Source organism: Pithys albifrons, chromosome 6 (assembly GCF_047495875.1).
Source record: "Pithys albifrons albifrons isolate INPA30051 chromosome 6, PitAlb_v1, whole genome shotgun sequence".
Classification (NCBI taxonomy): Eukaryota; Metazoa; Chordata; class Aves; order Passeriformes; family Thamnophilidae; genus Pithys; species Pithys albifrons.
In genome coordinates, this window is record NC_092463.1 from 22,863,543 (window position 1) to 22,887,315 (window position 23,773).

Consider the following 23,773-nt stretch of genomic DNA (forward strand, 5'->3'; position numbering starts at 1 on the left):
ATAGTTTCTCAGTAATCTTTATTTTACTTTCTTTACATTTAGTGAAATAAAGCCTCCTTCCACCAGTCACTCCCTTGGAGTCCTTCTTTGACTGCGTTTTCTGCGGGTCTGCTGTTTGAGAGTGAGCTGAAAACAATGGAAATTACTCAGATTAGCTAGGCAAGCTTTGGCATTTTTCATTTCTGATCATCCAGAACGCCGATATGGAAAGCAGAAGACACCTTTGTAACTGGTTCAGCTTCATGAGCCCCAGAAGAGGGAGGGCTGTCCTGACAGGGAAGTTGAATATACTGTGCACAGCAATGCTGGTTGTATCAGCAACATGCATCTTCAGAGCTTGTTCTTTCAAGTGGAACTAATAGAAAGTAACTGTCTAAACCTAGCCTAGAACAAAGTGGGAGAAGTGCTCCTGTATTCTAGAGAAGCTTGCATTTTTGATGAAATTAACCTAACTACTGCCTGCCTTCAGCTTTTTATTTCACTACAAAGTCTCACCTCTTGTGAGAGTATAGTGTTTCAAGCCCAGGCAGTTAAGTGGATGTGGCTATTTCACAGCTTCAAGAATAAAAAGCATCAAAATAATTTATGGGAAATTGACACTAAATAGTCATCTATGCTATTTCTAGTACTTATTTTAATAATCTCATACAGATACCATTCTAGTTCAGCATAATTTATGACGGATCAGCCTAGTGCCTGTCCTGTCAACAGTTTAAGGAGTCCTAATTTCTGTTTCCATTTTTGTACCACAGTTGTAACTCACAGGTCAGTTCTTGGGAGTAGGTACTGAAGTAACCACAACCAGTGAAGGCCTGTGCAGTGGTATGAACCATGTCAAGCAAAATACTTTCTCACAATGAACATACTACATCCCTGAAGTCTCCTACCAATTGATTTTACTCTTACCATCTCCTAGCATTCCAAGTCTCAAAATAGAGAAACTAGTTGTCAAAAGGATATTGAAGCAGAATTATTAATTATTGAAAGCATGAACTGATTGTGTCTGGTACACCAGCCTGCTTCTCGCTCGTGGCTTCACTCTGTACTACCAGCTCTGAGTGGCGAGATCAGCTGGAGCACACTTAAGTCTGTAAGAAAATCCCCTGTTTAGGGAACATACTAGATGAAGTTTCTAACAATTTTGACATGAGACCTGTTAATAAATCAACAGCTTTGGGCAGCCACTGACTCCCTGTTCTTTTTTCTTTATCTCTCAACACCACTGCATACTAAATGTCTGGAAAGCAGTGGAATGGCCATTTCCTTGCTCTGTTTCTTTGGTGCAGTGAAGCCAGAGGATACAGTTGTCTGGCTCTAACTCTCCAGTTCCTGACACACTTGCACTAGACCACATGCAGTGTCTTGATGCCATCCATGGAGATTGCCAAAGTGCTGTATTTTTTTCTTCACTAACATTTAAAATGTTAAAGATGGAGAGAACTTTAAATTAGCTTTAGTGGAGGTTTTTTTAATCTTGAACACATGAAAGCAGGCAGTTGATTTCTCCTGTATGAAATGACAGTTGAAGAAAAATAAATTTCACCGAAGTTCACACGTTAGCATTACGATGTCACGTTCCCCTCACCAACCAACATCCAGATTAGATGTTGGAATCCATCTGCAGAAACCTGTATTACAAATTAACTGCATAGCAGATTCCAAACAGTTTGACTGTATTCACATTCTTTCAGCATAGCAGTTTTTGGTCTCTGGACTGTGATGTTTGTGGTATCTCTATCATCTTGGACCCTGACAACTTGAGTTGAGGGAATAAACAGAAGTGCCAATGATTTAAAAAACATTAAAAGCATGCTGAGTGGCAAAATCCTTAATCACACGTTGAATTAGTATGGTAATATTTTCATGTTACTGTTACAAATCACAGGCGGAATTAGAGAATTAGAGAATCAACTCATTACTTCATTAAAGGAATTAGCACATTACCTTGGAACCTTCAAGTATGTGGGAGTCCTTCTGTAACACGTTCTGAACATCTTGTGGAGTCGAGAATTTAATCCAGCAATAACGTCTGTGAAAGCCTGTATCTCTGTCCTAATTACCAGTTAAAAAATAAAGTGCTATTACTGTAAGAAATATTAACATAGGCTGTTAAAACTTCATATGAATATTGAATTTAAGGATCAGAAATAATCAGAGGAATTGGCACACTTGCTGTTTCAGGAACTTTTTTCACATTTCCTGTCATTGACAGCATATGGGGGCCTAGCTGTTCTGCATCCCTTTCTCTCAATTTGACTCTAGCAATAATAAAAAAATACAAGATTTTAAGCTATAGTTGAAGCCTGGAATAACGCATAGATACAGGGGTTTCAAACTGCAGTATTTACCTACTAATAAGCCAGTGACAACAGAACTGTCATTTAAATGGCTGTAGTACTTGAAAAGCATTCAGCAAGATAAAGCAGGTGCTTAAGAGACTTAAGAAAGCAGACTCCAGAGTTCAGTCAGGTTCAATCTGCCACTCTGATCATCAGGCATGACTGGCAGCACTTTCACCACCAGTGAAGTTTCCACCTACAAGGTACTTCCTGGTTTCAGCATCACAGTAATGTCTAAATTAGTCTGTCCTACACTGCTGACAGAATTTTTTATCTCTGGCAGTTTTAAGCATTAATGATGCTCCTAAAGTAATCACTGAATCCAAACATACACATGCATCACTAAGTACTGGAGCAGGGTTTGTGGTGAGCTGCCAGTCTTTGCAGTCTGTCCTGGACCTGGGGAACAACAGCGTGGCTGGCAGGCACCTAAACTTCAAGTGTTCAGAATAACCAGCCTGTTTCAAACTATCTTTTTCCATTTCCAAATTAGTCCTCAACTAATAGTGAGCCCATCAGCTCACTAACTGAAGTTCACTCCGTACTGAACTTAATGTAACAAACCACTATTTCACATGGAGAAACACAAGCGGGCAGAAGAACCTCTGCTTCAGCGATGGCCTCCAACTTGCCTGTATAGGAACACTTTTGACTGTTCGTGTCTGAGAAACTGCACTAGACAGTATGATCCCTGACCTACATATTCAGAAGATAAATAACCTAAATGTTAGAGGCACGAGGAGCTGACAGCTTGGCAGCACCTGCAGAGGTTCTGGTTTCTATGCTGACCTCACACTCTGGGTGGGATCTGAACCCTCCGCAAGAAAAGATGTAAGTTCATACCCACACCTTTCGGTTTTTGGCCACTGAGACCGGGTAGATAAAAATTTAAATCTCTGTCAGAAGAATGACAACATAAAATTCACAGCTCTTTTATGTTAATTACTCAGAACTGGCTACATCAATAGGATCTGAGGGACGTGCTTTATAAAACTCTGAAAGCTAGTGGAAGCCACTAAGCTTCAACGGGGCCTAGAGCTCGCAGACAAATGGTGGCACCCGCTGAGAGAAGGGACCGAGGTGGAGAGCACTGAAAACCAGACTACAGTACAAGAAGAGGCCTCCAGGCAGCAGCTCCGAGGAGGGGAGGAACCTGCCCCATGGCAGGGCCTCGGCCGCAGAACCCGCCGGCGGCTCCTCCGCCTCACCGAAAAGACACGAACAGCGGTCCGGAGACTGGGCGGGTACTTACGAAGGGCAGCTGGCACCTCTGCACCGCCCCGAACTGCGAGAAGTACTCCTTCAGCTCCTCTGTGGAGAAACGCACCTGGTTACCCTGGCCCTGGCCCGACCCGCGCCTGTGGCGGCACACGCGGAGGGGCCGCCCGACCCCGCCGGCCCCAGCCCCGGCCCCGGTGAGGGGAGCGGTGGCGGGGGAGAGACTCACTGCTCGACACCGTCCATGGAATCTCGGCCACGAAGAAGTCAAAGAGGTGCCGGGAGCGGCGCCCGACTGTCCTCGCTGCGCTGGCGGCCGCCATGTCGGAGCTGCGGCGGGCGGGAGGGAAGGAGGGAGGGAGGGAAGGAAAGGCGGCCCCGCCCCGGCAGCTCCGCCCGGCCCGAAATGGCGGCGGCGGCGGCGGCGCTGGGCCGGGAGGGCGGGGAGGACGCGTTTCGCCGGCTCTTTCGCTTCTACCGCCAGCGCGACCTGTCCGACCTGCCGGGCGTGCTGGACTTCTCCGCGCCGGGGGGCCAGGTAATGCCGGCCTGCTCCTGCCCGTGCCCTGCGGCTCCGAGGGGCTCCGAGCGCGTCCCGCCTCCCGCGGTGTCAGCGCCGGGCTCGGCCGTGTCCCTGCAGACCCTGCTCTCCGCTGCTGCTTCCCTTCGTGCCCTTACTGCTGCCCGGGTTCTGGCCAGAGGACGCTGCGGACCAGCGCTGAGCCTCTGGCGGGGCCCTGTGATGTTTAAAACCGGTGCGTGACCGGAGAGGCACGGCTGGGAAGGGCCCGGGGCTCGGCAGGGACCGCTCGGGCCGCGGGACCCGCCCGGGGGCGCCGGGAGCGGCCCAGGCACCCTGCCCAGCGCCGGGCCCGGCCACAGAGGTACTGGTGTTTCGTGTATGTGCTTCCATAGTGTATATAATTAGCTCCCTACACTGCAGTAGGGGATCTCCAAGACCCCTGACAGAACCACGTGTGATACGTTAAAAGAAGCAAAGGAACGTGTGGACAGAAAAAGGCAAATGTCAGTCTCGGAGCTGGCACTGTTTCCTGGGCCTGCTGGCCCTTGTCTTAGCCCTGTAATACCCGTCTGAGCTGGGAGCTGTTCCCTCCTGCTGTGCCGGCTGCCCGCTGCTCAAGTTTCTTGTCTTTTCTCGCTCCTCTGTAACAAGCGCTTGGCTGAGTCGTCAGGGCAAGTTCATCTGATGCACCCAGTCAGGAAAAGGTAGCTGAAAGGAGTGGCCATCGTGATTAGTAGTTTACCGTGTCTCAAGTGATAGAGAAATTATTTTCAAAACTTCTATTTTGTCACCTCACAAAAGGATGACAGATACCTGCTGAAGTACTGTTAACCATGGACTATTACTTATGAGCCTCTATCAAAAAAGGAGTAGAGAATACAGTTAAAATAAAACTTTAGCCTGTTTTTTTCATAGTTCCCATGCTTAGTCTTTTGTTTTTACTGTTCTATTAAAATAATTGTTTTCTTTATTTTTTATTTTCAGGCTATAATTTTGCTGTTAGTGGAACACAAAGCCTGACCCATATGAAATTGGTAGAGGCATTAGCATTAACCAAGGAACTTGTTAACATTTCAGCTTTTCTTGAGCTTGCAGCAATTCTGTATATGATAAAGGATTACAGCATTATGGCTCTTCTTGGAAATTCAGGGTACTTGGAAGCATCCCGAGCATCTGTCCCCTCTCAATATTTTTTTTTGTGCCTGTTACCTTCTACAATCAGGTGACAGCTTGCTAGTGAAAACATCTTTTGTTACTCTTACCCCCAGGTTAAAAACATCTGGCTTTCCTCTTAAAGAGCTGCAGGCCAGGCAGATTGGCCCAGATAATATTGCTTCTTTTCTCTCAGAAAACTGCTTCAAGCAATTGGGCTTTTCAGTGGAGTGTGACACACCCCATCTGCCCTGTTACCAGGCTTATTTGACTGACTCAGCATATGCATTTCTTCAGCATAGAAACTTCCTGCTCTCCAGAAGCCCAGGCAGCAGCCGGTGTGGAAGCGGTTTGAGCAGGCAGAGGTGGCAGAGTCTTAGAGGAAGAGCCTTCCTGGAAATGTTCATGGATGGGACTGTGAGCTAAGCTGCTCAAGTGACAAAGCTGCGTTTGGCAGAGCTGAAATATTGGTAAAACCAAGTATGTTGCCAGAAGCTGCTGCCCGGCAGAATTTTCTTAGAAATTTCTGTATGTACTTTAGTCCTGTTGCTCAGAAGACGTTAAGCAGAGCTGTCAGTCTGCAGAGAGAGTGGTTTACACCAGTTTGCACCACTGCAGAGTCTATGTGTAAAGGCCTTAATTTCGTATATACTTTAAGTTGTCATAGACAAAGTCTTGCTTGTCTCTGTCTGCTTATTCCTACTGTGCTTATTCCTTTTACGAGCCTGTAGTTTTCCACAGCTGCATGGAGAGCTGGATTGGGGAACTAAGAGAAAAAAACCTACCTGCCTCTAGTCTGCCTTCCTTAAGAGAGTTCCCTATCCTAAGGAAGGAAGGGAGCAGGAACACAGTAGAGGAATTTGAGGGTTTTTTGTCCAAGTATTGGCTTATTGCAGCTTAAATAACATGTGTTATTGCAACCCAAGAGAATATGTCAAGAAAATACATTTTGCCAAGCCTTGAGCTGCTGATCCTGCTGTTGGGAACAGAAGTGACAGTGTGTTATTCATAACTGAGTTTTTGCAGTCCTTCACATCAGACAACTTTGGCTGCTTCATTGCTGTACTGCTTCTCCTGTCAATTACAGACGAGAATAATCATCTACCCTATATGACCCTGAGCAACTTGTATTTGGAATGCTCTTTGAAGGTATAAAGTGTTATGGGAGTATTGCTTTCTAATGGAGCTCAATAATTACCAGAATGTTTTATAACATTGAGGCTGTACTGTGGAAATGGACAAACAATGATTATTTTTTTTGTCATTGGTATGTATTATTTGGGGTTTTTTAAGAATGGAGGATCTCTTTCCCCATCCCTAAGTATTGTAAAAACTGTAGGTACCTTTTGATTCTTATGTTGAGCTCTGTTAGCAGGATGCCCTGTCCTGGTCACAGCTGTTTAGACCATAATTCTGTGGTACAGCTGGCATTTTCATGAGACTCACTTTGTAATGTGGTAGTACCCTTTCTTACAGGTGCTGTTTTCAGATGGGTTTTGTGTTTCTTACTTTTCTTTTTAACCAGACTTGTTTTCTTTTGCCAGGTGTTCAGATCACAGCTCAGTATTTCTTCAGTCAGTGACCAAGATGCCTGTCGAGCAGGATTACAGCCAGTTAGCCAGTGGAAAGCCTATGGTCTCAATGGGTATCCAGGTAGGTGCTTCTGATTTCATGAAAAGTTAAACACAACCTTGTTGCTTCCGAGTCATGCATTTTCTATCTTATCTTTCTTGTCCTGCCTCAAAAAGCTATTTTGTTTGGCATAAATGTAATTTAGTGCTACTTTAAGTGCAGGATGACAAACAAGTCAGCTAAAGGATGGGATGCAGCAATATATATGAAGGTGAGAAAGGCCAGTTGTTTCACAGCGAGATCAACCATAGCTCATGAGAGTGGATTCCTGTTGCTTTTGGTGGAGATTTTGTTTCTGTAGAATCTATTTTTCATCAATGTATATCATTAAAACTGGATAAGTGGCTGAAATATAGTAATTTTAGTGTTGAAGTGTGGCATCTACTTGTTTGGTGTAGGACACCAAGTACAGTAAGTGAGTAAGAACCTCTTGGCCTATTATGTGCCAGAGTAATGTCCTTAGGCAGGTTATCTCAGCAATTGACATGTCTTAGGTTTGCAGTTCACATGGTAGAATCGCAGAAAGAGGTTGGGTTGGAAGGGACCTTCAGAGGTCTATGCCAACACCCTGCTTACAGCAGGATGAAGTTGCAAGTTAGATCAGGACGCTCAGAACTTTGTATGGATGAATTTGGAAATCTCCAAGGATAAAGATTACACACCCTCTTGGGTCACCTGTACCAATGTTTGGCCACTCCAGTGATTTTTTTTTGTAATGCTATATCTAATAAAACTTTATCTTGCTATATTTTCTGACTGTTGCTTCTCATAATCTTGCTATGCAGCTCTGAGAAGAATGTGGCTCTCCTCCTCCCTCATGCCCCTGCAGGTAGCACTCACCAATACTGGCAAATGTGTCACCAGCCCTCACTGCCACTCGGATGTGCTACTGACATATGCACAACAGCTTGTCCTCAAGGCCACCTGGCCTGTTGGTTTGGAGCTGCTCTCAGGTCCTCAGGCCATGCTATGCATGGGGTTATTCTGCCCCAGGTGCAGGATTACCACTGTTGAACTTCCTGAGGTTCTCATTAGCCCATTCTTTCAGTCTGTCAAGTCCCTCTCAGTGGCAGCAGTAGCTTCCAGCATATCCACTGCTGCCCCAATTTAATCTTATCTCTAAGTGACATGAGGATCAACATCCCATCATCCACGTTGTTGATGTAGATATAGTTATCAGTCTTGGCCCCAGGATCAAGGAATGCAACTCATAGTTAGACTTTGAATCATCAAATCACTATTCTCTAAGCCTGGTGGTCCAGACACCTTTTGCTCACTATTTTAATTTGCTCATAAAATCCATAGGCGCCCAGTTTGGCTCCAATGATGCTGCAGGAGGCTGAGTGCAAAGCTTTTCTAAAGCCAAGGTAAACAGCGTGCCCTGCTTTCCCCTTTCTGGACACCTTGCTGCAGCAGGTAGTAAGGCTAGTTTGACAAAATCTGCCTTCCATACTGCCTGCTCCCAGCCACCATCTGTCTGGAAGTGGCTGCCATGAAAGTTTGCTCCATGATCTTACCAGGACTTTCAGAAAGGCTCATGAGCCTCCTTATTTCAGGGATTGTTGTTTGATTAATTTTTTCTCATGTTTCTTTTGGTTCACTGGGACCTCAGTCAGTGTCTGTATGGGTTGTTATGAAGCCAGCCTACCCTTTCTGAAACAGAGGCAGCCATGCTACTCATCTGGTATGTTTAATACACAGGGAATTTAATAACTTCAGGAGAAGGGCTCACACCTCTTGCCTCTATACATTTTTTGTTCCACTTACCTGTCATAGCTGCCCTCCCTTGATCTGCTTGTCATTTACTGTCTGCCTAAACACCCTTCCTAGTAATTACATAGGGGGTGTGGGGAATCATACATGTTCCACTTAGCTGCATTTTTGTTCTGCTTTGGCAAAGGAAACCTTTCCCTAAAATGAAATGCAAATAAACCTTTCACTAAAATGAAATTGACAAATTCTCTGTCCTGTTTAGTATCAAGTCATGTGGTCTTGAATAATTTTTTATCTTTTTCCAGCTACCTTTTTACTGGCCATCTTAAAGCACTAAAAGATGTTTAGCCAACTGCCTCACTAGCCCTCTAAATGACATTAGAATTTCTTTAGTCTGTGGGCAAATGAAAGGGAAGTCATTTGGTTTTGTTCCCACAGTGAGCAATGAAATAAGACTAAGGAAGGTGGGTGAATTTCTGTTCTGGTGACCTGAGTTCTGTGAGGCATGGGTGATGCTGTCTTTGGGTCTTTCTAACTGGCAGATGGTGTTTTTAAGAGAGGTTTTTCTTGTTAGACATCTGTGTGTCTTACCTTCCTTTACTGAGGCTGAAGACCACTTTCACCTCGTGCAAATTAATTCCTAGTATGTAGCAAGATTTTTCTGCAGTAACATAATTGCATCTGCTTCAAGGCTGTTTCCTTTAGTGTGCAGATCCCCACAGAATTCTTCTTTTGCCCTTTCCACTTGCAGCAGCTCTTTCTAGGCCAAGAGGCTCAATTGTGTTGTCTTCGAAGCTTGTCTGTGCTATTCTTCAGTCACTTCAGAAAGATTGCTACACAAATATATTTCTTATTCTTACTATTCTCCCTCCTGTGTGTGGCAAGTCACTGTTTTCTAGCACTATTAATCTTGAGTTTTTGTGTAGAATTTTATAGTAAAACTCTGCAACTGTTAGAAATTCAGTTTCTGCCTTTCTTGACAAGAAGCAGAGCAGTAACCCACTTTCTAGTTGTTAGTGCTTTAGTAAATCTAGACTAATCTGGTTTCTTAGGAGAACAAACTTAGGTCAATGAAAGGTTTGGAGAGACATGAACATGTTCTAAGCTTCTGATAAAAAAGCCATTAAATCTGGATTCTTGTTCACCTCTCTCCTTGTAACTAACCCTCCAGGCTTCAATTCCTTCATTAATACCTGGAGATAATACATGCATAGTAGAGTGTAATTTCATGAATGTAGTAAAGTGCTTTGAGAACCCCACATCAAAAGCTGAAGATAGGAAGGGCAATATTGTATTCTGTCCTATGCAGAGGCCAACAGAAAGCAAATTTAATTCTTCTGGCAAAGAAATTTCTTGTAACCAAACTTATCAGAAAGCTGTCATAGTCTCAAAGTGCAGGGAATGGAGCGAAATGAATGACTGTATGTTATTAACACACTGAAGGCTTTTTTTTCAAACCAGTTACTATAATTGTGAGTCTGTGAGATATGCTGTCAGGAAGCTCTTTTTTTGTTTTTACTACGACTTTCGTAAGGCCACAAGGCAAGTTTGTATTCTACTGAGACTCCTAGCCTTGCTTCTTCCTTTTTCATCTATTTTTGTCTCTGTTTAACTTGATATGACTGAGAAGTTCAAAAAGATACAGTAGGCCAAAACCTTAAAACCTCCTTTTCTTTTGTTCCTCCTGTACCCTTATACCTCTTTGTATGTGGATTTTGTGTTGGTGAGTCTTAGTGAATTGACAGTCATTGAGAGAGTTGCCTCGATTTTTCTAGGTAGGTACAATACAGATTAATAGCATCTTCCTCTCAGACACTCATTCATCAGTATGTTGACTCTGGCCTGGAAGGAAACACCTCCGAGATGCGGGGGAGAAAGTTCCAGTGCAGAATCCTGTTAGCACTTCTGGTGCATGTGCTCTTGTCTGTTAAGGTACAGACCAAAGCAATCTGTTACAGCACTGCTGTCTCTTTTGGGCTGCTGCTTGAGCCCTGGCTGAGGTGCCTGGCTAAATGAATGCACAGACTAGCTGCATGTTTATTTTGTTTTGCTAATTAACAATGCCTGCAACGTATTTGCAACAAGCAGCTTGGGATATAATTTGACTTTCATCCCACTTTCTGAGTGTTACCACAACAAAATACAAATATAGGTACAACCAGACTTACCTGGAAATAAGCATGAAGCAAAGGGGAGGACACTTTACATTACTAGAGACTTGCTCAGCCCAGGCGCTGCTTTCTAGTTTTTGGCACTGAAGACAAGTCATAAGAAGACAGTATGAGTTCAGAGACAGTGATAAAACTAGTTTGAAGTCTAGAAAACTACAGCAGAATTACCTTAACTTTGCAGCGTTTAGAAGAAAAATCTTGCTGAATAATTTAATTGCTTTGGAGTAAATTTTATTTTTTGACTTTCCAATTTCTTACTCCTTTATTTCCTGTAATCAATACGCCTTACACAGATATGTTCTTCATTGTCACTTTTTACTTGGACCAGCGTTGGCTGCCCTCTCTGCCTTCTACCTTGTGGCCACCATTTGTTTCTACTGAAAGAAAATACCAGGTTTTAGCTTAACTGTAATAGATTTCATCAGGTTACATGCACAGTCAGTGGTTGTACATCTAAGGTGTTTTTTCACTACCTCTGGCCCATGTCCTTTGCTCTAGATTTGGGAAAAAATCCCCACAGAAATGCCTAACCATACCTTCTTTCCATCCCCTCCTTTTTCCTTTGTCTCAGGGTTTATTTTCATACCAAACCCTTTCCTTCCGGGCTGCCAGCGTCACTGGGTGAAACAGTGTCTCAAGCTGTACCCCCAGAAGCCCAACGTCTGCAACCTGGACCTGCACATGGCTCCTGAGAAGACCATTGACCTGTGGGGACAGAGCAAGGAGCAGCTGAGGTAAGTCCACAATAACCTTTGATGGCCAAAACTAATGGAACCAGGTATCAGCTCCAAGAACATCTAAGAAAAATTAGCAGGAAAGGGAAGCTGAAAAAGGTTGTGTATATGCTGCCAGTATACAGATTGTGTCAGTCACACCAGGTTAGAGATGGATGTGTCATGGCTTCGTGTGCATCTGTTGTAGTTTGGGATTATTATGTAAATTCTCTCCCCTGCCACTTAACTGCCCAGGCCAGCGGTTAACAAAAGAAGCAATTAACTGTTGATCGCTGGGGTGGGGGCAGGTTTGTCTCTTTTGGGTTTTTTTTTGGATATTCTCCGGAGTCTTGGCTCGGCTGAACGGGGGAGTGGGGGCTCGAAGGAGGCTGCCCTGCTGGTTACTGCTGGGGTTTTTCCTGCCTGTCTTGCCGCTGCCCACCTCGGACTACTTTTCGTGCTGTGCTGCTGCTGCCTGCCTGCCTTGGATTTGCTGCTGGTTGCTCGTACCTTTCTGCTTCTTGGACGGGGAACACAGGGGGAAGAGACTGAGTCCATCTGAAAGCCCACTGCTCGTCTGTTTCGCTGGAGAGGGACTGAAACTCACTCTGCAGCCAGCCGGGCTGTGACAAGGACACTTAAGTATAACCTTTTCTCCCGGAGAAAAAAACCTGCTGGGTTTTGTTGTTGTTTAGTTTCTTTTGTTTTTCTTTTTTTTTTCTCTCTTGTGGTGTTGGGGAAGTGGGTTGCACTAGTCTGTTTACATATATATATATAGCTGTTATCCTTCTTGTATTAAAATTCCTTTTCTTAAATTTGATAAAGAGTGGTGTGATTATCGTGGAGGAGGCCCCTCCCCTGCTTGTGGGTAAAACATTTTGGTTTTTTTCCCCTCAAACCGAGACAGCATCCTTGTTAATTCTCTACTTTCATATTCAATGGCATTTTCTAGTAGCATGTTGTTCTAAAGCTGTCAGTGAAATGTAAAATAGTGACCCTGACTGATATCATGGTGCTTGGAAGCTTGCTAAGCTCACCTACAAGTAGAACCATGAGGTCCCTCTAGGCCTCAGTTTTCCTGAAGCAAAAGCGGTGTTTGAAAACTCCCCACTCATGCTAGCACTTCTTCCCAGTCAGCTCTTCAACCCAGTACACTGTAAATGAAAGGCTGTTAACTGCACTTCTTTGAACTTCCCAAGTCAACCAGTTTCTGTGTTTCTGTTTTCTAAAGTACTTCTTTTGGTTTGGTTTTGTGTGTGGTTTTTCTTAATTCATTATGAAATTGAATTAAATGTATGAAATTACCATTTTAATGGCAATCCTGTTTACTCTGAAAGATTCCTACAGGTTCAGAATTCTGTGGCTGTAGCAGCTGTCTTTCCTTTACCTGATCTGGAATTTAATGGAGAATTTGTCCCAGTTTTGAAGTCAAGTAGAAAGTTTGAATTAAAGAAAAAGTCTTTAAAGCTTGAGTAAAGTCACCTGTAAAAATACATACAAGGGTTGTGTACTGTAAACAGCATCTATCTTTTAGCTATTTGGGTATTTATCTTTAGTTACTGATTTTGCTGCTCATTTTTCCTAACAATTGTTTCATGTGATGGTGCAACCAGAGTTCTCTACAGTGCTCATCTTCCACCTCAGTTTTTTTAGTGAGATTTTCATGCTGAGATTTTTTTTCAAAAATACTCTTAACTTGTACAAGATACGGAATGGCAAAAGCAAGATTTGGACTTCTAACTATTTGCACCTAGAGGAGAAGTTATGCCCTCACTTGTGTTTTCCAGGCTCAGTCAGAATTATTTACAGAAATTCAGATGTCTTTTTGTGTTCTGTCAAGGATGAAAAATTGTTCTTTGAAAGGACTGTGCCTTGTGCTCAGTGGCTGAAAAAAGTGGGGTACTGTTCCAGCTTGACAGTCCTCTCCCAGCAGGACCTCCTGCATGCAGAGAATGATCAGAACAGGGGTTAATTTGCAGCTGAGTCCAGTTCAGTTGAAAACACTGTTTGGAAGAGTGATGGCTGGCAGAAACACTGGCAGTTTTATTAAATACTTGTCCGAGTCTTCAAGTGAGCAAACTGCTGTATTTGTGCTTATACCTTGGGGCAGCAGGTCAAAGTAGCCAACTTCTCCAGTATCTGGAGTGAGAGCATTTCAGGGAGGGGAGAAACAGTGCTTAAATAAAAAGTCTACTTCCAAGATGGGTCACAACTCTAATGGTTTTTAAAGCCATCAGGAAGATGCATAAATGTGCTTGGATCGTGGCTTATCTGCCCTATTCAGGATGCAGGAATCACAAGGTAGGGGAATCCATACAGTTCCTAGACATACACACTATGCTTTCCACACAAAGTGGAGCTTGGGTATTTTCTGTAGTTCTGGGGCCAATTAAAAGCACACAGCGGGGTAAAGCATCCCTGCAAGGGAGATTTAGATACATAAATATTTTTATGTATATATATGTGTGTATGTATATATATAGGGAGAGAGAGAGAGAAAGAGGAGGGGAGGAAGGAGGGAGAAGGAGAGGGGGAGGGGGAGAGAGAGAGAGAGAGGGAGAGGGAGAGGGAGAGAGAGAGAGATGTGTATATGTCCTTGCGTATAAGGAAAAAGCTGGTGAGTTTTGTGGATGCAATCATTTACCAGTGAATAAAGAAACAAGGGAGTTTCAGACCAAACTCTTAGATAGTTACTCTCCTGTAGGAACACCTGCTGCTCAGCTCTAGGAACTTACTGTTTTCAGATACATAACACTCAGTCTTTTTTCTTCTTAGCAATTGCGTGTGACATCACATGCAAAATACCAAGTTCTGGGCATAAGGACCTCCAGAGCATACTGGGGTTCCCAGAGTTGTGCAAACGCTCTAGCACTGTAGTGAAAGAAGGGCACTTTTGAAAGGTGTCTGCTAAAAATATTTAATAATGAACAGGGTTTGTACATTGAAAGATGTGCAGGAACAGGTTGTGGGCTCTCCCTTTTCTAAGTGATGTGTTACCTGCCTGTAGGCTCCAGAAATGGTTCCAAGAACTGTGTATTTGACAGTTACTGTGTTGCTTTTTATGGTAATTGCAGTTGCTATAACCCTATGACAAAGACAGAAACTGGAAATACTACTTTCTTTCAATAATCAGTAAGCTAAGAAAAATCACTAAAGGCAAAGAAATTAGCCTTTTACTCCTGTTCCTGGTTTATCTTAGGAGCGCTATCAGTATGGTATAGCTGAAGGGCAGAAACAAGCTGCACATCCAGGGAGAAATGCACATTAAATGCAGATGCTTGGCTGAGACTTGACCATGGCAGCACAAATATGAACCCTGTTTTGTAAAAGAGAGCATGTCATGCTGAATTAATGAAGCTCTAAATGAGAGCCAACTGTCTGGTGCTACTGTTTATCAGGATCTTCTGAGTACATTTCCCTTTTCTCTTCTTTTTTTTTTTTCCATAGCATATGACTTGATTTGAGAAAATAAGCTGAAATTGCTGGAATGAGTAGACTAGAAGATAGCTGTGTACCTTCCTTTTCATAGTTGTCACTTACTTACACTCTATAACTTTTCAAGGACATTTCCATAAGCTATACTATAAGCCACTCCCTGAACTCTCTTCTTGCCTTTGCCACCTTCAGGTAAGGATGGTGAATTGGTGTGTGGTGCAGACCACTCAGTCCCTCTACGTTAGGGTTGTCACTTGAGAAGAACAGTTCTTTGTTCTGCATAGCAGTCTGGATAGGAGACACCTGCAGTCCAGACTTCCTGACATTACAGCAAGGGTATGGTCATAGCTCAAGCAGTCGTGCTTCTTACTGAACATTGAGTCAGTCCATCCAAAGGACTTCTTGTCAAAGTTCCAAGCAGTAGAACTAACTGTCCTTTGCAGTATTAGGCAGCATGCTATGCTTCACTGTGAGGCCAATCATTTTCCTTTCCTGTAATTTTCCATTATGTGCCTAGAATATTTTCCTTGCATTTGCAGCATTCAGATTGTCACATTCTGATCTTTCACTTTTAGGTGCTCAAATAGTACATGTTTAATTCTGACTCTAAATCTGCAACAGCTCATTGTGTTGTCTCCACCTGATAACCTGTTAGGTACCATGTTGAAAATACAAGCTTTCAAACTGACAGCAGTTGGCTTGCACAGATTGCATGAACTAAATTTTCAAGCTCTTTGGAGGAAAAAAGTACTGGCACTGAAAATAAAAGTCTAGCATTGATTGCTTTTAGTAGGCTGTCCTATGGATGAGTGAATCTCATTACTGTATGCTGCACTACCAGAAGACCCCTCAGAAATTAACACACATCCTATTTCTTTCCATTTTGTCTTTGTAGAAGGAAAGGTTCCAGTAAACGTGAGCCCAGAAGCTTATTGGAGAAGCTGCGCTGGGTGACCCTTGGGTACCATTATAACTGGGATACTAAGGTACTGAAATTAAATTCTTCTCCATTTTTCTTAGCTGTAAGCACTCAGAATAGCAAACAGAGGAGGACATCATTAAATAAAATGCTTATGGTTCTACAAGACAGTCTTGAGGAAAGGCTGTAACAAACTGCTTGTTAAGAACATTTTAATCTGTATTAGTTTACTGTGAAGGATTTAACACACAAATCCATTGCTGCATTCTTTCCTTTCTAAGCTAGTGTGATACCTGCAACTCTATTTCAGGGTAGTGACCATTTTTACCCGACCAAAAGGGATGATCACAAAAGCGTTTTTAACTACTTAAGGTGAGAATGCCTTCTGAGAAACTGCTCCTCTTTGAAGGGATGAGCAGGAGCAAGAAGAGATTGTGATTGTGATTTTGAACTTAAATGAGTCTGAATCAGTCTTACCAACTAACAGCTGTTTTGAGGCTCCTGATGAAAATGAAATTGTTTTCATAAGATTGAGTTAGATGGAGGTTGAGAAAGACTGGCAGAGTGGATATGCATCTTATCAGTACATTGCAGATAACCAAATCTGCTTGCAGCCTTTTATTTACCAGGTCAATCTCTTATTGGATGGCCTTACTGAAAGCATGGTTATTTGCTTCCAGTCCTCTCAGAACCACTCACAGGAGGGAGAAAAAGTAGTTTTGCAATCGATTCCTGTTTCTTACTCTTCAAGAAGGAACAAAGATACTTATTTCATAGCTCTGTTGATGAGCTACAGAACTGTCTTTCCATTGGCAGTTTTGGTTGTGACTGAGAAGATCCTCAGGGTGTTGGTACAAATTTTACTGACTTCAAGTTTAGCATCTAGAGAGAATATAAACTCCACAATTAACTGCATCTGGCAGTCTCAGCATAGGCCAAGAATTTAATGATAAGAGGTAAACTTGCTGTGGTTCTGCCTGTGTTGTAGTCATCTTCTAGGAAAACGTGATGCCTTTCTCCATGACTATCAGCCAGACCTTTGAGTCGTTGTTTAATTTTTATTTGCAGTTGTATTTGCTGCTCTGATGTGTTGGGTGTGGTTTTGTTTTTTCCCTGCTTTCCTTCTTCCAGAAGTACTCAGCAAATCACCACACTCCTTTCCCTTCAGACCTTGCATTCCTGTCAGAGCAAGTGGCCGCAGCCTGTGGTTTCCGGGGTTTCCAAGCCCAAGCAGGGATATTGAACTACTACCATTTTGACTCTTCACTGGGAATTCATGTGGATGAGTCTGAACTAGACCATTCTCGGCCCCTTTTATCATTCAGGTGAGTCAAGAAAAGCCCCTGAGTGTTGTGGAAAGATGGGTGGGTTTTTTCTAGGGTTGGATATGGTTACAGGAAGTCAGTATGATGTAGTTTGCTAATTGGGTATATAATCTTCACTCTGAAAGATCTGAATAGCAGAAGGCTGTAGATCAAGGACATAAGTTTTTCTTTGAGGCCTGCTTGAAGAGCATGGATGTAGCACATGGAGTGAAGAGCTCTTTGCACAGAGCAGAGTTCTGCTCAAGAGCAGCAGGGTGTCAATTGGGTATGAACCAGCAAGGATGAAATACCCCAGCAGAGCTTCAGACCTGACAGGGCAACTGCTCAAACAGTGCCCGTCTTGAACCAGGCCTTAGTCTGTTTACCATGTTCTAATTGTAGAGATGTTACTATGAGTCCATCTGCTTCAGGATTGCTTGGTTTTTTTTATAAAGGGATGTAGCTACTGGTATTTTCTTACTGTACAAATACTTGTTCTCTGCCTGAATTTGTTTTCTCTTCTCTCTCCATCCTTACACCTTTTCTAGTTTTGGGCAGTCCTCAATATTTTTGCTCGGGGGCCTTAAGCGGGAGGAGGCTCCAACAGCCATGTTCATGCACAGTGGAGATATCATGGTGATGTCTGGCTTGAGCCGCCTGCTGTACCATGCTGTGCCCCGCGTCCTCCCCAACCCCGAGGGGACAGCTCTGCCTTCGTGCCTTGACCAAGCACTTTCTTCAGAACTTCCTGTTGGCTCAGTCATCGACCACAGCTCTGATGAGGACTGGCAGGTGTGTGCCAAGTACCTGCAGTCTTCCCGCATTAATATGACTATTCGGCAGGTGTTGGCTGAGGGCCAGAAATTTCCAGAGGAATCTGGGACAAATGAAACAGGCCAAGCACCCTCTGAAGACAGTCATGAGGAGAACAGCAGAGCCAAGAGACATAAACCAAATACAGTCAGCTGAGACCAGGAGATCATGCCAACATGGACTGGACAGGCAACCGCTGTAAGGAATTAGAAAGTAACATAATACTGGCAGTTACTTGCCTGTATTGGGATTAATAAACTTGTGCAGAATAAAGGTAGTCCTTTTCTTGTAAGAAATACATGGGGGGAGAAAAAGAATTTAAAAGGAAAAAAACGGTAAGTTCAGGGCTGGGACTCAGGAGATGAACTCTATTGCCATTTTGTTGCAGATGTTTACTGTACTCTGTTCCCTTTAAAATATCTGTGTGCCAGGTAATTTTAAGCTTGGCTAAGCTTAAATGGTTTAAGCTTTTGGTTAAGCTTAGTTTAAGCTTTTTGAGTGATGCTTATAAAATATATGAAATAATTGGACAAAAAGTGTTAGCAAAAGTTATGTAATTGCTGTGTATTAAAGAATTCTGTTTGGCTTGTAAAGCTCAGCTGAAGTGCACTAACAAGCATGAATGAGGAGAGGGTGCTGTGGGTGTGAGACCTGCCTGCAGCATTTTTGAGAGAATTACCTCCACAGCAAAAATTAGTTCATGGTCAAAAACTGGCAACTCTCTCAAGCGACAGCGCTGTAAGCTTGCTGTAGTCCTGTGCTCTCCTTTTTCCTTTCCTCTCTCACCTGCAGCAGAATCTGCTTTTATGAGTGGTGCCAGGTCTTTTTTGATCTCTCAGATTTTAGAGGGAAGCAACTTAGGGCAATATCTACTTAGAATGTAGGTCACAGCTGGGTCTCCTCCCAACAGTAAGTATTTGAGTGAGCCCAGCATCCCCATTCTTTTGAAACTGCCTCATCTGAAGTGCCTGTGGATTGTGGTTCTCCAGTCCCAAGCTAACATCTTTAAGGAACAAAAGGACTTGCAAATAGAAGCAATGAAGTTGTAAATTAAGTATGTAAAAAATTAATCGGTGACTATCTCTGTCCCCCAAAGACAAATATATTGAAACAAAGAAAAGCACTAGCTTATGTGCCAGTTCTTTTTAAGACTCAGAATTTCCTATCTGCTTTTTAATGCAATTTTTATTGTTGGAGTGGAATGCAATCCCAGGAATCCCTGGGGTATTTTGTTGCACTTTCCCAATGAATAAACTTACTCAGTTTTTAAATTGAAGATCTCTTATCAGATTTGGGCTGGCTGTTTTCTTTTTTCTCCCTCTCAGTTATTTCAGTGTATTGTTAATGCTGCTGCATCCCTTGTGTAGTTCCCTCCAGGCTTCTTTCAGATCTCCTGCCTCTGCCATCTGCCAGCTCTGGTGGAGGAGCCTTGTGTATGTCTGCAGGGCTTCTATGCTTATGTGCAGCTCAGAGTTTGCTGGGCAGTTGCAGAGAGGTGTTGCCTGCAGTATTAAAGTCCAATTTAATACGTGTGTGGCAGCTTTTTCCTCGTGGGTAAACTGTCTGGTCTGCTTATTTCATAGCAGCTGAATGTATGTTTGTGTGCAGTATTGTATAAGAAATTAATTGCAAAGAGCTCCAGTAACTTCAAGTCCAAAGTAATCAGACGTGGGTTTCAATATCTTATTCTGTGCTAATGTGTGTCCTTTCTGTATCCCAGGCCTGCTGCATTTACAGCTTCACCATAGAGTTAATTTATTATGCAGTGAGATTACACCATGACCAGAAAGGAAAGTTAACTGAGTCAGGATCAGAAAATAGCGAAGTTCCCTTAGTGGCACCTTAAAGTGAGGAAGGGGAGAGGAATATCTTTTCCTGAAAGTGAGAAGGCAGACTGTCTGTTCTTCACTCTTGAGAGGGAAGCAAAAGTCATCCAAATCACTCATCTCTGAAGATGAGAGAAGAAAGAGTCGTGAAACTAGAAGGTGGTGAATTGGAGCTGATTTCTTTACATCACAGGCTGAGGTGTAAGTCCATGGTTCTCATTTCTTACGTCTTCTGTTCCCTACAAATATATATCATATGATAAACAGTCATTTACTCCGTGATTCAGTTGTTCCTGTGATTCAAGGACAAGAAACCGTACTGTTTATCCTCTGCAGTTTAAAACTGTACTAAATGCTGCAAACTACTGATAACATTTAGTCATGAGAAGTATCCAGTCCATTGAACCCTTATGTTCAGATGTGACTGAGTTGAGAATTGGCTGAGTTATTGACTTGCAGTCAAGCTTGTTACCTAATGCCATTTTCAGACAGATGGCTCAGATCTCATTCTGTATCAGACACCTAGAAAATGTAAAGTCCATGACCCAGAAATGGGCATATGGGAAATAACACAGAAAAAAAAAAGGCATCCACATACAAAGAGGAACAACAATAAGAAGAGAGAATTTCCTGAACTGCCAGGCTAGCAGGATCATTGACTCTGACTACAGCAGAGTAGAGTACAAATGAGCAAACCACAGGACTTCTGCAGGCTCTCTAAATTGGGCTTCCAGAATTTCAAAGAGGCAGTAACGGTCTTGGGAAGAAGGCAGGGAACAGAGCTGCATCCAGTGCTATACTCAGGAACCATTGACCTACTCCACACGCTTTCAAACTTTACATTGCACTACATTTGCTTAGGTTTGTGATGATATAACAGGATTTTTTCATAGCACTGATCAAATTTTTGTATCTATAGGCACCACAAATGATTGCTTGTGTTCATATAGGTGGATGCTGAGATAATCTCTGTAGTTTTTAGTTCCTCTGAGGGGGGAGAGGGAAAGAAGAGGACACCTGGACCAATTCTGCAAGAAAATTTATGTAATGAGTTGATAACGGGAAGATAATCGTGTTTATTTCAAAGCCACCTGGAACTGAAGCACATAGCTCTGTTCATTGTATGATCTAGAGATAAAGCTAGCTGTCCAACAGACTTTAGACAATTACTGCTTTTTTATAATAAGGGAATAAAGGGAAAATAAAATTTCCAGTTAAATCAGAATCAAAGTGCAGTGGGATGAATACTGGAAGCAGAGGAGGCAATTGCCTGTACAAACTTGTTATTTTCAGACCTCTCAAAAGTATTGTGCTAGACAAGTTCAGTGTTACAAACTGGACTGGTGGCTAGTGCCTGAGACAGATTTACTGCATGGGCTCTGCACACCAGCCAGGCAGTAACTTACGGGCAAGGCAGTCCCTAAAGCTGTGCCTGCTGCTGGAATTACTCTGATCTTAGGCATTTTTCCCTTTTTGACATGTTTTCCTCACTGTTCCACAGCAGATACTTGTACAGATTGTAGTAAGGTGCACCTAGGCTCCTCTATTCATGCTGTGTGCTCTGCTGAGCTACGAGGTAGGGAGAAGCAAGTGGCTAAGGAAAGAAGCTGTTAGGGAGGGACTACCCAGACAGTGGCACAGCATTGCACTGCCACGGCTACAGATCCAGAATGAAGCTGGCTAGAATCTTGCGTAGTGCAGACAAGAGTTCGTATGTCTTCATGTATTTATGTAAATTATTCTCTGCATCCCACCTGAAATAGTATAGATTTAACATAGAAAAGAGACTTGTCAGTGACAAGACTGTCTTCCACTTAATTAGGATGCAAAATTAACTGAGCTATAATTCAGTGTGCTCTAAGCATACTTTAGTTCTGATGAAATAGTAAAACTTGCCTGAGTCTGAACACATTACCTCAAAAAGTTAAAAGAAGCACATGGCCTGCAAAAATTAATGATCCAGAAAAAGAAGTTGCTGGAGGCCTCATAAGATCCCTATATGAACGGCCTTTTTTTTTTTAATAATCTCTATGCAAGAAGAGACTTAGAGAAAACCAGTGACAGTCATCCACAGTCTGCTGATGTCTCCATAAATCCTAATAGCCAAAGCTGGCTGAAAATTAACTGTATTGTAATGCTCTAGATCTGATACAAGAGGCACAAGATGTGTCTGACACAAGTGTAGTACAGTACAAAATAAGTTCCACTATTTATACTCAGCAAATAATCACAAATACCTTAATAAAACCATTTTGCTATACAATTAATTAACAATGACTAAGAATATATTCATGTGTCTTCTGGTAAAGTTTAGGTGAGATTAAGTAACAGCTTTGCTCATACAAAGTATTTCCTTGCATCATCATCTGGTATCTGTTGTCAAAGGACACAGAAATGGTGGTTGAGGGGACCTCTGGAGCAGCCCAGTCTCCTACTAGGAATAGTACTGTTGCCCACAGGAGACTTAGAAACCTTCCATGATCATGACTCTACCATTTCTTTTAGTAACTTGAGCCCAGAACTGCCACACTCACTGTATTAAGAAACTTTTCCTTATGTCCTGCCCAAGTTTTCCCAAATACAAATTGTATCCATTGTCTCTGCTTTTTGCTTACCATCTATTACTACCAAGAGTTTGCTTTCATCATCTTTGTAACTCTCCTACAAGTAATTGAAGTCTATAGTTAGAGCTGTCCCCCTTTAGCCTCCCCTGAGCCACATGGAAGGACATCAGGACACACAGTATTTCCCCACAGATAATCACTCTCCTCACTGAGACCTCTTCAGAACCTTTTCTGATTCAGGTGCTGCACCACTCTCTCTGCTAGTGCTGGTTTCTGTTACAACCAGGATGCCAACAACAAATTCACTACTGAATCCTAGTTCCTAATTCTGCTAGATCCACTGGATCTACTGGATCTGAGGCTGTGGGATTTTTTAAGTGTTTCCTAAATCTACATACAATAAAATAAAAGCAGTAGTTTTGTGAGGTGCAGAATGAATATTCCATGGTTCCCTATGGATTTGTGTTCCTGAAAACCTGAGGTCTCACTGAAGCTTTTCTTCCATCTGACTATTTAAAAGTAATTTTTTTCCATGTGATCTTCCCAGAGTTTAATATATGCATAGTGCACCCTTTTCCTGAATTAGGATCTTTCTAGGGTCCCTCCCTTCTGACTGGCTACCTACTACCTGCAGGAACTTAATTAGCTGTGTAATCTATCAAATCTAATCGAAATAGACCATCAGGTTTCAAAGTTGCTGGACATGAATGTGAGGACACACCGAGTTTAACACATGCACAAACCAGGAGAACATATGCCTCATTCCTTTAGGCAGCCAATCTCAAAAGGCTACTTCCTTGCTCTGAATGCAAGCTTGTCTGGACTTTTATGGCAGGTCCTGCTCTGAAGGGTTCTGCTCTTGAGTTCCCAGTGAAGAGATGAAAAATCTGGAATATTAGAGTAGTTTTAGTCCGGAAAGCATGATCCCCCTCTAGTCCCTTCTATTTTATGACCCCTCTTAGCCCATGCACAAAGACTGAACTTAAGCAGTTAAATGTTTATCTCTCCAAGGCAGTAAATAAGTCTCGGGTACAGCAAGGAGCCAGACCTGATTTCTATCAGAACTAGGGCTTGTATTCAGATAGGCATCGTAGGAGGTACCACTTCCACTGGCATCTGGGGTGAAGGAGGGACAGGATAAAGTCTGGAAAAGCTTGCAGTAGTTTTATCTCTCTGCAGAATAAGAGATGTTTATTCCACTGGACAGCGAAAGCTTTGACCTTGTGGAGACATTTCCCATTTGTTTTTTCGCCAAGTCAGCAGGGACTATCCTGTCTCTGACTTTTTCCCAAGGGCCTGTTGAATGTCCTCTTCCACAAAATCCCCATGTTTACTGAACTCTTCCCTGAGCTTCTCTGTGTAGCCCTTGCCTTTTTGTGCCTGTAATCACACATCTTAGCACTGAGGTTGTGCCTTTCTTCACCATCACTCCCCATGCTTATTTCCTTAAC

The 23,773-nt window shown here is 42.8% G+C and overlaps 2 protein-coding genes and 1 long non-coding RNA gene across 3 annotated transcripts; 1 reads left to right on the top strand and 2 right to left on the bottom strand.

The window, feature by feature from the left end:
* Window position 1: 1 nt before the first annotated feature.
* Window positions 2–3,923, bottom strand: SLIRP (SRA stem-loop interacting RNA binding protein). Its single transcript, XM_071557754.1, has 4 exons — window positions 3,787–3,923; window positions 3,592–3,650; window positions 1,945–2,052; window positions 2–126 (listed from the first exon to the last, which is right to left on the bottom strand). Exons 1-4 carry the CDS (start codon window positions 3,878–3,880, stop codon window positions 67–69), a joined length of 321 nt encoding a protein of 106 aa, XP_071413855.1. The 5' UTR covers window positions 3,881–3,923; the 3' UTR covers window positions 2–66.
* A 7-nt stretch (window positions 3,924–3,930) lies between these two features.
* On the top strand, window positions 3,931–22,159 carry ALKBH1 (alkB homolog 1, histone H2A dioxygenase). Its single transcript, XM_071557753.1, has 6 exons — window positions 3,931–4,095; window positions 6,777–6,885; window positions 11,320–11,482; window positions 15,792–15,882; window positions 16,947–17,140; window positions 17,668–22,159. The coding sequence occupies exons 1-6, from the start codon at window positions 3,964–3,966 to the stop codon at window positions 18,086–18,088; spliced, it is 1,110 nt and encodes a 369-aa protein (XP_071413854.1). The 5' UTR covers window positions 3,931–3,963; the 3' UTR covers window positions 18,089–22,159.
* Window positions 4,571–11,792, bottom strand: LOC139672951 (uncharacterized). The gene is made up of 3 exons (XR_011698013.1): window positions 10,917–11,792; window positions 10,746–10,831; window positions 4,571–4,788 (listed from the first exon to the last, which is right to left on the bottom strand). It is a non-coding gene; the product is annotated as an uncharacterized lncRNA (long non-coding RNA).
* Window positions 22,160–23,773: the final 1,614 nt, after the last annotated feature.

What these genes read in the sequence shown, in the direction of transcription:
- SLIRP (XM_071557754.1), bottom strand. Translation starts at nt 3,880, where the DNA reads ATGGCGGCCGCCAGCGCAGCGAGGACAGTCGGGCGCCGCTCCCGGCAC. An exon ending in TCCATGGACGGTGTCGAGCA is followed by an intron (nt 3,651 to 3,786) that starts GTGAGTCTCTCC and finishes GTTTCTCCACAG; the next exon opens with AGGAGCTGAAGGAGTACTTC. An exon ending in AGAGGTGCCAGCTGCCCTTC is followed by an intron (nt 2,053 to 3,591) that starts GTAAGTACCCGC and finishes ACTGGTAATTAG; the next exon opens with GACAGAGATACAGGCTTTCA.
- ALKBH1 (XM_071557753.1), top strand. Translation starts at nt 3,964, where the DNA reads ATGGCGGCGGCGGCGGCGGCGCTGGGCCGGGAGGGCGGGGAGGACGCG. An exon ending in TCTCCGCGCCGGGGGGCCAG is followed by an intron (nt 4,096 to 6,776) that starts GTAATGCCGGCC and finishes TTCTTTTGCCAG; the next exon opens with GTGTTCAGATCACAGCTCAG. An exon ending in CGGCCCCTTTTATCATTCAG is followed by an intron (nt 17,141 to 17,667) that starts GTGAGTCAAGAA and finishes CACCTTTTCTAG; the next exon opens with TTTTGGGCAGTCCTCAATAT.